The sequence below is a fragment of the Parus major genome, chromosome 19 (genome assembly GCF_001522545.3).
Source record: "Parus major isolate Abel chromosome 19, Parus_major1.1, whole genome shotgun sequence".
NCBI classification, from domain to species: Eukaryota; Metazoa; Chordata; class Aves; order Passeriformes; family Paridae; genus Parus; species Parus major.
Genome location: NC_031787.1, coordinates 3,403,381 through 3,419,891, shown reverse-complemented (window position 1 = coordinate 3,419,891; position 16,511 = coordinate 3,403,381). Strand labels below are relative to the sequence as shown.

At 40.8% G+C, this 16,511-nt stretch overlaps 1 protein-coding gene across 8 annotated transcripts in view; it reads right to left on the bottom strand.

Moving 5' to 3' along the window:
• CUX1 (cut like homeobox 1) overlaps positions 1-16,511 on the bottom strand; it is a 259,909-nt gene that overhangs the window by 206,633 nt on the left and 36,765 nt on the right. For all 8 annotated transcript variants that reach the window (XM_019008608.2, XM_033518977.1, XM_033518976.1 and 5 more), the window contains exon 2: positions 5,436-5,546. In XM_019008608.2, the coding sequence (XP_018864153.1) occupies positions 5,436-5,546 (111 nt within the window). The remainder of the gene's footprint in view (positions 1-5,435; positions 5,547-16,511) is intronic.

Below are 16,511 nucleotides of genomic sequence, written 5' to 3'. Positions count from 1 at the left end.
TCACTTCCAATTAAAAGGCAGCAAGAGATAATATAGAAATAGATGTTAGGAACACTGATGGGTTTCCTGTGAACAAAGAGAATATGCTAAAGTGAAATATGTATTAAATAATGTGTCCAGGATAAGGTTAGATCTGATTTAACCCCTCTGTTAACAAGACTGGTGTTTACATCCCATTTAAAGATATGGAGATATCTTTAAAATTTTAAAGAAATTTTATTACTTTTCTGGAAAAGTCCNAATAATAATAATAATAATAATAATAATAATAATAATAATAATAATAATAATAATAATAATAATAATAATAATATACTTTTCCATTAAGCTTTTGAAATACCAACCCAATGTAGTACAAATTATCCTAAAACTCATTTACCTGCTAAACAAAGCTCTTAAGAATAAAAATGTGGGAAGGTAGGACATGGCACCTAAATATTACCCTAAAGAAGAGGTATTGATCAAAAAGGGGGGAAAAAAAAGGGAAAAGGGAAGAAGAGAAGAAAAAGAGGGGGAAAGTGGAAAAAGGAAAAAGGAGGGGGGGAGGAAAAAAAGAAAACAATAAAAGGAATGGAACAACCCAGCTGTAGATGGCAGCAAATCAATATTCACCCCTCTGTACACAGACACTGAGAACATCAATTATCCTCAGACAGACTGTGTGTTTTCAGTAGATTTTGTTATTATTTCCACTTTGTCACACAGACTAGACCAAAGTTGACTGTGCAAAGTCACTGGGAATCAACATTACCCACAATTCTGAAGATCCTGCTCTCATTTCAAGAACTAATTCAAGCAGCCAAATTATTTTATTTTTTTTTTTACTCTTAATTTAATTATCTTTTGCTGTAGAGTCTGGGCATTTCAATAGAATACTCCAGAAACATTGGAGACAAAGAATTTAAGAGTTTTGCACCTTGAAAAACTGAGCCCTTCCATAATAACTCTTAATTTCCTTTTGCTCCTTATGACTTGCAATTAAAATGAGATTTTTTTTATATTAAAAAAAAAAAAAAAAAGCTTGTGGATCTTAAAGATATGCATCACCTTGACACACAACATGAGGAATAAAACCATTCCTTGTGTAACAGAAGATTTTACAGGCATCTTTCTTTCTCTTTGGGGCACTGCAGAACGGTGATGGGGCAGGATGGGGGTGACAGGGATGGCTGGGGTGACACTGATAGAAAACAGCTTTGATGTAGGCAGGTAAATGTCATTTATTTGAGATTAACCAAGGGCTCAGTCAGCAGGCTGCCCCCTCCACCCAGTCAATGTTCAGGTATTATTTTGTTTTCTAGAACTTTCCCATATTCCATTTTCCAGAGCATCTTTGAGAAGGTTTCTGTGCTTAGAGGTCCTCCCACATCCCTCTGTGACTCTGCCCACTGAACCTTTAATCTGCTTCACAGGATTTGGATGGGAATTTGGGCATTTAAAGGGAATCTTGACTTTCTCCATCTCACCAGCTGAGTTTATTTACAACCCACAAACTGCAAAAGGCAAAAACTCTGAGGAATCACCCATCTAATTTACCATTTTATCCATCAGGATAAAAAACCAGGGCCCACAGCAACAGGGCAAGCTCCTGTCTCTAAACCTGGCCTTTTTGCAGGCACCTCACATCTGCCTGATTTTGTAGAGCTCAGGATCTCCCATTACAAAACCAGTTGCTTATTTCATTTCCCCTCCCAGGCTGGTCTTTTGTCTTGTGCCCAGTTTAATGACCCCTGGCTCAGCTGAGCCTGGTAATAACCCCACAGATCAATTATTACCTGGTTTATGAGGCCAAATCCTAGAGAAAAGCAATGGAGAGTTACAGGTTAAACAGGCTTAAAAGAGGAAGTATTAGATAAGCTTTTCAATGTTTAAAACAGAAATAGGTAAGCAAAAAGTGGTTACTGAACTAAGAATCAAAACAAAAGCAAGGTTATCAACACTAGGAGCTATCTGCACTTCATGCAAAAATTACTAACCTGTGCACCTGGAATGATTTAGAGACTCAAAAACCCAAGTCCTCAAAGGTGGTCATTCAAACATTCCATTATGCACACCAGAATTGGCATATGAGGAGAGAATTAAATAAAACAAGACTTTCACAGAGGTTAAAATACCCCAGAAATACCACAGTTGGTCACAACAGTTCAGGATTTGTCACTGTAAGAAAACAATATCTGATGCAGGCTGGCAATTCACATGATATATTTTGAGATGTCTTCCAAGTAACAGTCATGTAAAATTGATGTTTCAAGTAATCTCCTGACCAGTCTCAGCCTTCCACAGTAGCTGCTCGGGGGGAAACAAATTGAGACTGAAAATACACCAAAACATCTATGAGCAGCAGGTCTGACATGACCTCCAAAAAGGTGTGAGGAGGTAAAAAGTATTTTTTGCCATAACAGGTTAAGAACCCTTTCTGAAAGTTTCTGCACAAGCACTGCTGAATTTTCTGTTCACATAAAGTTCCCAAACATGAGCTACTTCTTCCCAGAGTCATCTCCCAGTATGCCAAGACAGAAATAGTATTTTAACATTTTTAAATATCAAAAGCCCTAGGGTCATTCCTCCAAACATGAAAACATTGTATTGCTTTTGCAGCAATTTGATAATTTGCAAGGAAGGCAGAAATGACCCAAATAGACCTGTCATAATTTTTAAAATAAAAAGAAACAGAAATATCCTCAGCTTCATTAGCCATTTTTTGAATCCTTTTCTGCTGCACAGGAGATAACTTTCAAGCCAAAATTATGGAAAGTCCAGAGGCAGCAATGAATAGGAAAGTCAAGGCAATCCACACTTGTCTCCTGATTTATGGTGGGACTGGCAAGGGCAGAGGAAAAGAGATGCTGGCACAGCCTAAACCAGGGCTGCACTGACAGGGATGCAAGCAGGATGAAAGACAAAATGGAAAGTACAATCCTGAAACAGATTGTTACATTTAACAATTCCATCTTTGTGGCTTTGTTTCTTCTTTTAATGCCAAGAAAGTTGTTACTTCATTGTGGAAATTTAAAATGAGCTGTACACTGGGTTATTTATTTATCTGAAGAACATTCTGCATCCTGGCTGGTTTGCTGCCACAGAACTCTTTTGTTATGAAAAAGAGCATGTTGGCTGGTTTAGGAACTCAAATGTATCAGTTTGGAGATGCCAGTGGCTCCCTGTGCATTCCCTGTCCACCTCAAGGATGTTTCCCTGGGGAGGTTTTTCCTGGGGAGGTTTCCAGACAAAGCTGCAGTTACTGATCCTGCCTTCTGATTTCCAACTGCCTCCCAAAACTGCTGAAGTTTTGAGAAATATTCACAAACCTCCCTGCTTTTTGGGAGTGCAAAAAACAGCTGAAGGTGAACACACACTGCACAAGCTGTAAGTTTTGTGTAAGGAGGAAATCCAGTGCAGTTTTCCAGCAAGGATAGCTGGACACCCACATTACCACACCAAATCCCTTGCACAGGACAGACCTTCCATATCTGAGCTCCCTCCATGCCCCAGGGGCAGAAACTACATCTCAAGTTGGCTACAGCTGCCTATTCCTACAGTTCAGATGCTTTCTTCTAATTCTTTGATGCCATTTTCATTCTTTCTCTGTCACAGAAAGTAGAAGTTATCTTCAGAAAGCTGCAGAAGAGCACCAAGGCAGAGAAGGCAGACAAAGAGAGAACCTAAAAAATTCAAGCAAGGTCATAAAGGAATGTGGTTTCACAGGGGTCCCAGAACAAAAGATGAGGATGTAGAACCTAGCAGAGATCCCAATTTTCTCAAACACTGGAGATGTTCAGAGTGTTGTTTTGAATGTAGCCCTGAATAAATAAAACTCGTGTATTCTGGAACACAATAGAGGCTACTAAATTGTATTTTGTGAAATAATACTTAAAACCTTCCCATGAAACAATTTAACTTCTGTATCCTCCTTACTGGAAAGGACTAACTGCATATCATTTCCTACTATATCTCTTAAAGTAATTACAAGAGGATCTGTTTGCCTCTGTACATTCCTCTCCCACTGAGTTATCAAGGTGCTCTCACAATGCAATTAAAAAGTGGAGTGTCTTGGGGGTTTTTGTTTGTTGCTCCCCTTCTGCTCCAGAGAAATAAAACTGGCTTAAAGAAATCCTCCTGAAATCTGTAACATGCCTTCAGATGGGAACTGGCAGCTATAGCCACATTCTGAAGAATTTGTCATTTTGTTTACAGGAAAAAAAGGAAGGCAGCAGGAAACAAGTTAGGTTTTGTAGTATGAACTTAAGCTTCAAGCAAACAATTGAAAATCGTTAGAATTCCATGTATTTGCTGGATTCTGTACAATTTCCTATAATCTCCATGTTCTTTCACTTCTCCCCAATAGTTTGCAAAGGGAATCAACTCACCCTCTCACAGCTCCTGAACTCACTCTTCAAATTCTTTCACTCCTTTTAAAAAAACGTCCTGTTCCTTCAAAGCTGCAGCCCCCAAATTCTCTCTTCTTCAAAGAGCACTGATTTCTGCCCCACAAAGCCTCCTCAGGGCACCAGATGAACAACTCTGCCTCTTCCCCACGAGTCCCTCCTGCTCCCACCTTCCCTTTTCCCCCTGTCAGGGTCAGCAGCCCTCCCTCTGCAGCCGCAGGAAGCAGAGCAGCATCTGCTGCTGGAGAAGCAGCACTAAAGGTTAGGAGAGCTGCCTGCTGCTCCCCTCCCAGGAAGAGCCTTGGAAGGAGTTGGTGCTGGCATATCAGTTATCTGGAACTGGCTTTGAAACGCCACAACATTCCTGGATGAACAGATTGCTGGCAATCAGCAGGGAAAAAAATACCCAAATCCACAAAACAAACAGAGGAGCCAGCCAGCCCTGAGCACTGCTCTGCTTTCAGCAGGGAACCAAGTGAGATTATCTGTGGGTTTGAGGTAACTGCAGTGAGGAGTTTAAACACTCCCAGCTTCTCACACGTAATATTCACCTTGCCCAGTTTGCCCAGTGGTTTTACCCCACACCTGTGCTCCTGCACATCCTCCCAGGGGAGTTTGGCTCAGTCCTGACCTTGTGTTTCCAGTGAAATCAACAGCGAAACTTAATTTGATTTTTGATGGAAAAATGAGCATCATTGAAGTTATGCCCTTGATATAGATTTATTTAGGCAGCAAAATGTCACTTTCTACATCCAAGTGCTCCAAGAGTTTGGATTGGTGAAGAATTTTTTATTTTTCTTACAATTCTCCAGGTCTTACATTATTATATGATTTAGAGCAGGCCTGTTTGAAAACATCAATCCACATTTCAGTATTTACAGAACACAAAATCTCCCTGATGATGAAAACACCAGAGATAAGCGGGTTTAGATAAGAACCTGGCAATACATACAAAAAAATTATAGAAATAAACCATTAAGAAGAAATCATCACTTCCACATGCCTAAGACCACCTACTACAGCAAGAGACTGGGATAGTTTTTCTCTTACCTCTGGAGTGTTTTTCTTGAACTCACGACTTTGCTCAATAAGTTTTTTCCTGGACTGCTCACTTTCATCTTGCCGGTTCGCCAATATTGTTGCTGTGGTATCGAGCTCTCTCTGTTAAGAAAAAGAAACATAAACAAACAAACAAATTTAAATAAATAAAAAATACAGTCAGAGCTCTGTTTGTCACAGAAATAAAAAAACCTCCCAAAATCCTCATACATACATCATGTTGTTGGGAATACAGAGATGGAAGGGCTGGAGAGCAGCACAGAACAAGCACCAGGCTTCCAGAGATCTGACATCCTCAACAACAGCAAATGAAGCTCTACAACCAAATAGGTGGTCAAGTTGCTGACTTGTCACTAGATACAAATACTACTGTCTAAATACTCTGAAAAGCCTAATTCCTAATTTTGGATACGTTTTTGAATGGGTAAATGTAAATTGTGGATGGATGGACATGTTATGTAACCCCACAGTTTGACCTCTGGATGGAAAATAAAAAACCTTTTGAGTTCCCAACTCAAGAGGACCAATAATTTTTTCCCCCCTTTTGGTTTATTACCATAAAATTATGATTTTTTAAAAATAAATATATGGACAGTTATCCTAATCCTTGGAAACCAGCTCAATATGACAAATGGATTTGAAGCCAAGCAGCGTGCTGGAACCAGTGACCTAAATATTGTCACTGAAATGCTCAAAAAACCTTCTATATCTGACTTTGAGTAAAGAAACAGGGCAATATGTCCACCAGATCTTGGTTTGGAATTCTGAAACATATGTGAAATCTATTGCAGAAAAGTGGGAAATACTTAACAGTTGGATAAACCACATTTGAAATTCATCCCAGCTAAGTTTATGCAAGAAAAAAGAGCAACAGAAACCAATGTGGTTAAGCAGAACTATAAAGAGCAATATAACGGCTAAGCAGAAGGCTTTTAAAAAATATAAACAATCTGGTACGGCCAGAAACTTGGAAAACTATATTTAAAAAGGAAGCACACATTTAGAGCCAAGCAAAGAAAACACAAATCATGAAGTAAGAGGGAATTTCAGTGGAGCAGAGTCGAGTGCTTTGGTTTCCAATATCGAGCGCTAGCAAGGAACCTGACGGATGGAAAAGTGAGGCTTTTAAAGACCTGTGCTTCCAAGTTTAGAGACAAGAAAGAAAAGAACTGATTAAAAAATAATTAAATTCCATATTTTGTGCTACAATGAAGAGTCAGGTAGCAAATGACAAAGGACTTTCTCTCCCTCACTGATTGATACCGGTGCCACGGCGCACTTACACCAGGCGCCTTCCCATTGCTTTCTGAATTCCTTCTGGGACAGGTCTGATAATTCCTCCCCACAAAACATTTCCTTCTGTGACATATCAGGCACAGACGTTGCCAAGGAGAACTGCCAGCACACCATTGCACTGAGCTGACTCTGGGGGCTGGAGCCCACGAGCTCCAGATCTTGCACTGATGAGCAACTGAGAGTGTAAGATGCAATTCCAGCTGAGGAGCAGCAGGTATCTAACCCTGTGATCTGATACAGAATAAGGTATTAAATCTTCAAGCCATGTCATACTTAATAAGACCCAAATCAAAACTGTTTGGAAAATTGCTAATCTTTTCTTCCTTACTTGATCTGAACCGTGTACAATGCAAGTTTCATTTATTTAAACCTAATAATAGATATAGGATTACAACCCACAAGGACTAATGGCAGATTTTTTATACTTTTGTGATTCAGTCTCATGAGATAGCTCAATCTCAAAAAAAAAATTAATGTGGCCAATGCATTATTTCTGCAAACAAGCTCATTTTAAGAAGCAAATAGTAGCAACTTCAATATTTCAAACCTGAGTACTGTGAAACACTCAGACTCTCCCAAGCCTCGCAATCATTCTCTAAACAGATAACAAGTAAAAGGAGATATAATTCTGCACAGAGAAAAGTGTGTTGGAGAGTCAAAAATAGGAGCCCATGTCTCAGTATCATCCTTCACACCTTTGAAATCAAAAGGGTTCCAATGAAAAGCAAACAAAAACCAGGGCTCAAAGGTGCTGCAGCAGTGACCTGGCTCTGGAAAAGGATTCAAAGCCTGGAAGCTTCAGTTCCACTGATTCAACACTGGCTAATGAACTTTGTGGCCCAAAAGAGCCACCTGCAGAAAGGGAGTCACTGCTTGGAGCACATCTTGAGAGAACGAGCAAGACCATTATCCCTCCCCCTGCCCCAAAGTCCCATCGATTTAGGGCAGGCACAGTTCAGAGAGAACTAAAGAAACGCTCTCCAGGGTTTCTACTTTGACCCATTTCAACAAATTTACTGGGGGTGGGAGGGAGGCAGTGGGAGGAGAGGAGACAAGAAAGTCTTATGCTCCTAAGTGTGGGAGTCATTGGAAGCAATCCCCAGAAAACAAACATTAAAAGCTTTCTTTCAGGCAGTATCAAAATAAAAAATCTATAACTAGGAGGGTCAATCCTCTATCCAATGTAACAACAATCGCCTTGGAGTGAATTTATGTTCTCAGGTACTTCCAGACCCTGTTAGACTCCCTGTTCATCCTGCCTTTGTCACCCCACATGGCTGCATGGGACCCACCAGAGCAGAGGGATCCTGCTGAAAATATCCCATCCTTCCCTTCCTAATTTCTGCTGCACTGGATCAGCTCCCTGTTCAGGGCCCAGCTGTGCCCACGAGGAGTTGCACCATTATAACAGGAGTGGGAAAACACAGCTGGAGTGAGGGGGCTGTGGAATCCCCCTTCTTGGCAATTAAGTTGACCCCAAGTAATCAGGAAACTGCAGGTGAATTTCAAGGTTGTTTTCCTTTATGGCTGACGTGTCTTTGCCTACCAGATGCATTCTTTGATAATCACCCAGCAGCAGGTCTGCACCCCAGACCAGTTCAGCACAACAAGGCTTTTCCTTCCTATAATATGAAGATTTAAAGTCAGCCCTTCCATGCCTGACACCTGAGAGCTGCTGGGTGGCTGCTCTCAAAGTAGAGTCCTAAAAATTACTCACTTAAGGAAACAATTTCAGAAAGAAATGGAACTTTCTTGGCTATTTATGAAGTTTCTGTTCCCTCACCCACTTGTAACAGTTACTGGCCACTGCCCTGCCCTGGGCATTTCACAACCAAAGAAAACACCACACTTCAGGATCCCAATTCCCCCAAAAGCTGCTCCAACAACCATAACCAGTCCTCAGTCTGTGCTTCGAACCAGTATTCCCATGGCCTACATGGAAAAAGCTACAAAAATCTATAATAACCATCTTTTGACATAACAGTATCCCAAACTTTTATAATTCTCCCATATTTAAATGTTTAATCCTTGCTGCATTTACCAAAAAGCTCCTACAGCAGAGCAAGAAACACATATCACAACTTTAAGACAAACTGCTTATTTCCTGGTAGGCTTCCAGACATGGATGCAAAGCCTAAACTGTGCCTTTGAAAGCTTTAAGCATGGGGACAGAGATCAAAAGGACACCAGGAAGAATTTTTTCATAGAAAAGGTGGTCAAGCATTGGAATGGGCTGCCCAGGGAGGTGGTGGAGTCCCCATCCCTGGAAAGGTTCAAGAAACAATTGGATGTGGCACTCAGTGCTCTGGTTTTGTCAAGGCAGAGATCAGTCACAGGTTGGATTTGATGATCTCAGAGGTCTTTTCCAACCTTAATGATTCTGTGATTTACCATAAACCTCATTATACTCATATTACAAGAACCGACACAAACCACAACTTCATGTAGATCAGGAATTTTTTACCAGTAAATGCAGCATTAACCACTTCCCCCAAAATCCTGTTTCTGTGTACTTAAGGTATTTATCACCAGTTCAATCAGTTCCCCAATCTACTGATAATCTGCTACTGAAAGGAGTTTTCAGAAGTTTCAATTCTGTTTTCATCCTCTCGCAGGACTGCATTTGTCAGATCTATCAAAGCTCTCAATGTAGCTTTTTGCAATTTTTAATTTCCTATTAAAGGAAAATTTCCCAGTGCCAGGATGACACCAGAGTAGAAAGAAGTGTCTGGCACAACTCTGCACACACACAGCCTACTTGTCTTGGGGAAATTTTACATTTCCCTGACTAACCATGAGGCAATCCACCCTTCAGTCTCAAAACCCCATCGTCTGCACCTGCCCACAAGCCAATGGACCAATAATGTAAGTATTTCAGAAATATTTCAGAAATTGTAAAATGCTTTGCAAGCTTGGTGTGTTCCTCTGGAAAAACAAAGCCACGTTCACCTGATAAAGCTCTAGGTTATGACTGGGGGAGAAACCACAGAGCTGACACTGGGAATTTTTATTAATGTCTGTTTTGACTGTAAAAGGCCAGCCCCAGTTCTAAACTGAAAGTGCTTAGGAAGGTAAAATATTTTGTAAGGATTCTGGGAGCAGAGTTTGTCTCAGCCTTGCTGTAAAGCCCCTTTCTAAAACAAGCAAAAGGAAAGACCAGACAATTCAACAAGAGCACAACATCTCAAGAACCACGATCCCATCTTATAACTCAACAGTGACTGCTGAACAAATAACAAACAACAGAATACCTGTAATTTACACTCCCAGAGGAAGGAAAAAACACAGTAAACATCCACAAGCATTGAAACACATTTCTAGAGAAGCATTTTGCCACTTGGCAAACTGAGGCAAGTACTTTTTCACACACAGAATTAGAAAATTTCAATAAACACATTTTATTTCCGCATACTGAAGTAATTTGACTCCAAGTAAATTTTTAAACAAGCTTTAACTGGAACAAATTTAGGGCTCTATGCAATGCTTTTGGGACAGGGAGTCAATGTGTGTGGTGGCCACTGCACAGAACAAAGCAAGAACACAGGTGCCAATGGAGCCATTGATAAAATTATCTTAATTAGCAGGCTAATAAAAAAAAAAATAAAACCCAAAAGGCAAATGTAAAAAGAGGGGGTGTTGTGGCTTTGTCTGCTCACAATAACAACAGCCAGTGCAACAAATGTAGGCAAAGCCTATCAAACTATCTTGCAAGAGGGGAAAGATAGAACTGGCTTTTCAAAAGGAGCTACAATCAGCAAAAAGAAGCCACACAAATATTGATGCCAGCAAGAAATGCAGCGCGAGGGGAAAAGCTTGGCAGTGCCAGAGCCAAGATAATTATTCCTGTCTTTTCTTCTACACCTTGAATTTGAAACTTTTTACAAAATGCTAAGAACTGGAGACTATCCAATGCCCAAGGCCTGTACTGAACTGAACAAGCCTTTTCTCTCACTCAAGAAAATAATGAAACATTGCCTATTTGTTTCAAAAGGTAGTTTTTCTTCTTCCAGCATTATTTACTCCCTTTCCATCCTCCCCAAAGCCAGGTGCAGAATGACTGCACAAGTCCCAGGCCCGAGGGTCTCCAGCCCTGCTCACAGTGGCACCATGTGGGTGATGTGCTCTGACCTCTCTCCAGAAATAAGGCTCAGGCTTTGTTCACAGCACCCTCAATCTTCACCCCAAAGCTTCTCTCCTCCTCCTGTTCCTCACTTTCTACCCCAGACTAATCCCTTTGTTCCCATCAGGCCCACCCTCCCCTCAGCCCTACAGCAGCACCATTCACCTCGAGCACTGGGTGAGTTAAATCCCACTGGAGGGAGGGTGGATTTTCGCAGGCCCAGCAGCTCTCCCTGCTCTCTGCATCCCCCATTCTGCTCCTTTCCCAACCTTCTCCCAAGCTGCTCTCCCAGGGCAGCTCCACAGTGTGAAACCACCGGCTTCCATTACCTCACCCAAAGACCCGCAGTCTGGGCTCGATACCCGGCAGAGAATCTGTCAGCAAACCCACTCCACCAGTTACTTAACGCTCTGCTTGACTCTGCATTGCAGTTCACCACACTTTGGAAGGACATAAATTTCCTAAAAAGTGAGTGTTTGCTGGGGAGAGGCTCCCTTGGCTTTGCAAGCACAGCACATCCCCAGCCAGGCGGCTCCTGTCCCGCTGGGGAGCTGCCTACAGCTTCACCCACTTCCCACACCATCATTTTCACACTCTTCCACTTAAAAGCAAAAGTTCAGACCAGTTCCTTCAATACCTACAACAGAAAAAGCCATAAAGTAATGAGTTAATTTAAGTGTTGCTGCAGTGAGGCTTCCCAGAAGGGAGGGTTTCAGATGGATATAGCAAGGGGACAGTGGGAAGTGGTGAGGGCTGCTCCAGCTTGGAGCAATCTGCTCACCCACCATCCACTGGTTCTGGTGTAAAATCACAATACAACCCTGTGAACACCTGCTCAACTGCCCTGTACTGGCTTTCTACAGATACAATTAAATTCATCATGTACATGCTGGTTAATCACTGTGAAAGAAACAAACAAAAAAAAATGCCTGAGCTTTGTATTTGTGACTTTCAGGGCAGCTACAGGGTGGTGGGGATTCAAACTGCATCTTCTTCTGTCAAATAAAATAAATGATGGGAAACCAAAGGAAACTTAGTGCTGCTTGCACAGCCCTTGCCTGGGCAAGACCCAGTGTAAAGCCCATGTGCCTGCCCTCCAATCTCACTGCTTGATCAGAGGCTGAGCAAAGCACAGAGCCAGAGGCCACACTGACCATAGCTCTGACCACACCACAGCAGCCAATTACCCCGTGGTGAACATAAAAACCAGGCTGGAGATCACAGCCACCAGGGCCAGGCTGCCCTTCCCATCCCCTCCACCTCTGTCACAGCCAGGAGGGGCAGGAGCAATGTCCCCTGTCCCCTCAGGCCTCCACACACACGGGTGACAGGGAATGGAGAAGGGAAAACCAACAGCTCAACCATGGTTCTCATCCCAGCAAACCGGACAGGAGATGCACAGGACCGTGATCCACAAAGGAAATTTTTGGTAGGCGATTTGAAAAAGAGTTTTGGCCCTTAAGCTGGAAAAATGTATAAAATAAAAGACAATTAACTGATGAATAAGTCTGAATTTGTCTGAAGCCCAAATGCAGCAGCCTGTGCTCAGGTGGAAGGGGATTACGCTGCCATTTTGTAATAACACACCTTCAGCAAATGTCTTACTTCCAAGAAAGATCAGATTCACGAGCTACATTAAATAATCCTTTTGAGCACAGATCAAAGTAAAACATAGTCTTAAAAGAGTGGTTTAAATATCAGAAAGTTCAACTCTTTAACTAAGCTCTGTTACATCATTTAAAGTATTGAGTTACTCCCGTTTCCAGCCTAAGCTGTGCTGGTAAATGAAGCATGACCAGGCTTTAAGCAAGGCACGTCCTGGAACACAGACCAGGATTTATAACTTGCTATACAGGTTGCCACCAATAAATCAATAATATATATACACACACACAGGTGTGTTTCAGTGTGAGTTCTGGGAACTTGCTGTTTGGGGAAAAAAAAAAGGTAAACTCAAGGCTTTTGTTTTTATTCTAAATGAAAACGAACTTCTGGCTCAGTTTTTAGTCAACTTCTCCCAACTCCTAACTACACTGTTTTCTAGAAGAACAATTCACTATTTTTATTTGATGAAATGTGTTATTAATTTTAATTTTTTTAACAAGGTTAACCATTACAGGCTGAGTCCATCCCAACCATCACTCAATAATCCTTCAGTCTACAAATGAGATTTCCAATCTCAAAGCTACTTCAGCTGTTTCCTAACGTTGGGATATAAAATATTTACCAACAAAAGTATAAATACACACTGAAAAAGCAACCTAAAAATAGTTTTAAAACCACATTTCAACAAAGTAATTCCTTCAGGGATGGGAAAAAATTACCATGGACTTGAACTAATCACCTCATGTTTTGCTCTCTTCTCATGTTTTTGGGCATTGCAGAAATGGGATAATGGATGAATAAACTATCCTACCATGACAAATATGGTTTGGAAAGATGAGGCTAAGCATAACTTGGAATTTTTTGTTGTTATAAGTTAAAAATCCTAAACCACAGGCATGTGCACTAGGGAAAACCTATAAAATATATAATGGAAATGCTGTCCGGTGGCCCCCTTGTAGCAGGCCCAATTTCACCTTCCTTTTTATTACTGAGCCAGGGACACATTTAAATTCTGATTTTTTTTTTCCTTCACTGGAGGTCTTGGCTCCCTGTGGAAGAGCTGCTCAGCAGCCCCACGGAGCAGCAGGCACGGGACAGGGACACAGAGGAAGCTGGATGGGGAACTTGTGTTAAGAAATCAGTAGTAACAAAAACAAGATCAGAAGAAAAATTACTGGCAAATGAAATTTCTGTTTGATAAACAATTTAAGCAGGAAGAGAATTTGGCAGAGGGTTTCCAGGGAACGGTCCTTGACTCCTGACTAACATGCTTCCTCCCTTGGTCTGAGTTTGTTGACTTTCTGGGCATTGCTGTAAGGTTTAGGCAGTTTCCCATGATGGGAAAAATACAGCTTTTTTTGAGAAGTTGCCTGTGAATGCAATTGGTGGATGTTTTCTAAAAAATTATAGATATAAATAGGAAACAAGAAAGCAACAATTTCTTTATTTAGGCTTTTCCTGCTACTAAAAAGTCCCATTTAGGTATCTTAGTATCCTTTCTGATCTAAATCCCAAACATTGACTCAGTTTGGCATGACAACACACGAGAAATGTGTATCTGGCATTTAATGCCAATAGCAAACGTGATATATTTTGGATAATTAAAGAGAAGATCAGATTTTGAAGCCTTTCAGAGATTTTTTCACAGGTTTTTATGTTTAATCTGGATGATTGCAGTCCAGCATAAATAGATACCAACTGAACTGAAATCTAGAGGCAGAGGCGGTGGAATGCAGAATGCCTTTTCTAGGTGTTTCCCAACAACATATTGCAGTACTTAGTTCAGCTCATTTTCTGTGACATGAAAAGGAAAATAGCAGAATTGACTCATGAAGTAAAATTAGCTGATGTACAGTCACAAGGAGGCTGGATTGGAGATGACAGCAGCCAGAACTGCATTTAACAAAAACTAACATGCTTCATGCTAATAATGGTGCTGGTTCAGAGCCACAAGGACTATTCTCTGTATTTTTAACATGGACTGACTGTTTTTAAACCAGCATTTCTAATAGCATACCCTAAACTGTACATCAGGAAATATTTAAAGACCTTGCAGTAGTGACATATTAAGAAAGGCATTTATAAAATAGTTTCTTAACATTGCAAATCCGGCATTTCCAATCAGGAGATGCCTCCAAGGAGGCACCAAGCCATGGACAGCCAATATCAACTCGCCATGATCACAATTAAGGTAGACAGGACAGCTAAAACACTTTTTTAACCAGAAAAAAATAAATGTTTGATGATAATTTACAGAATTCCTCCACTATTCAATGTAACAAATCACCCTAGAATGAAAACAACAGATTTAGCTGCAGTGCCACTGTCAACCTCCCTATGATACACTGGCACTAAAAAGTCCTTAATTTTGGCTATCAAATACAATTTCAATTTCTTGCACTTTAGGGCAGTAAAAACAATTCTGTAAGACTCAGTGTTTACAATCCCGCAGTAAAGAATGCAGCTGTCTCAATCAGTGCTGATTGTCTGTTAATTAGCTCAGTTTTACAAGCTGATGGAACAGATTACTTCATTCCCTCCCCATGCTCAGAAAGAAACTACAAATACAGTTATCTCCAATACAGTAATTTTTGCTTCCCGACAGTTTGGGGAGGTAGATGATGTACCAGGGACACAAGTGATCTCGTTACCAAGAAATCATTTATGTTTGTGTCTTTGCCAGGCACTCTGTCATACAGTGATTTTCAGTCCATATATAAATACACACACATCTCCCTCTCCTGTATGAAAACTGAAATAAAGAGCACCACTTTCTGATAAAATGGAAATACCTCTCTTCTCTTTTGCTCTGGCTGAAACCAAGTAGATGATCTTCAAGGTGCCTTCCAACCCAACTGTTTATGATTCTAGCATTATCAGAGTCCTTTAGGAACAAAACTCAGTTCCTCATGAACAATTTCCTATCTATATTATGTATTTAATCAGAAACACATTTTTGACCCCAAACCAGTACTCAATTTCGTGACCTAGAGCAGCAAACTGCAGGTTTTTAGTGAAGAGCCTGAAGTCGCTGTTGCCATTCTCCATCCCCATGTGCTTTTTCAGCAAACCACAAATAAATAGCTGGATTACCTCTGAGCTACTCTCAGATTCAGTGCCTCTAGTACCTCCATCCTTTATCTAGACACTCTTGAAGAGAAGCCAAATTTTAGCTTTCATATATGCAGACAAGAGGTTGGACACCCTCATCCAAATGCCAGCAAACACTTCTGCTGAGAAAACGGATGGAACACTATAAAGCCCCAGGCCTGACAATATGAAACTGATCCAAAAATGCCTTTTCTGAGATGACACAACATGCTACACATTGTATCAAACAATAGAGATTTCACTTTGAGAGATTTTCTCTCTTGCTCAGTTTAGATCTTTCATGATTAGGAAAAGACAAAAATAAGAGGTAGCTAAAGAACATCTATGTATTTAAAAGAAAACTCATTTCAGGGTGTGCATGCAGCTACTAAGCTTATTGCAAAAGCAGCAAGTGAACAAATGTGAAACTTCACAAAACCATAGAATTATCAGACCACCAGAGCTGAGTTTTGGAAGTGTATCTGGGTGATAAGTACAAAGGGTAATCTAAATAAAACAGTCATTTTTTTCTACACCAAGACATCTGCAGACATCTGCTTTGACAGCAGCATCCCAGAGAGCCTAAAAATCTCTTAAGGATTTTCAGATTTCAGTACACAAAAAAACGTGAGAGTAATTTTTGCATTATGGACAGGCATCCAAAGCAGATGACTGAGAACACCTTGCAGAAAATTTTCTGGATCCACAGAACCAGCACTGGGGGAAGAGAAAGCCTGAAATGCAGCGGTCACTTCAGGTTAGAGGTGTAAAGCTCAACAATGAGGGAGCCAAGACTAACAACCACCAGCTAATGCCTGAGTATTTTTTCAGCTATTGTTTTTCACTTAAGTTTAGCCAAATCATATTTCTCAACCCTATAAGCACTCCTTTCACAACACCTAGCAAGACAACATTTAGAATATGATCCTGGCCTCCCAAAGTTCTTCTGCAGACAA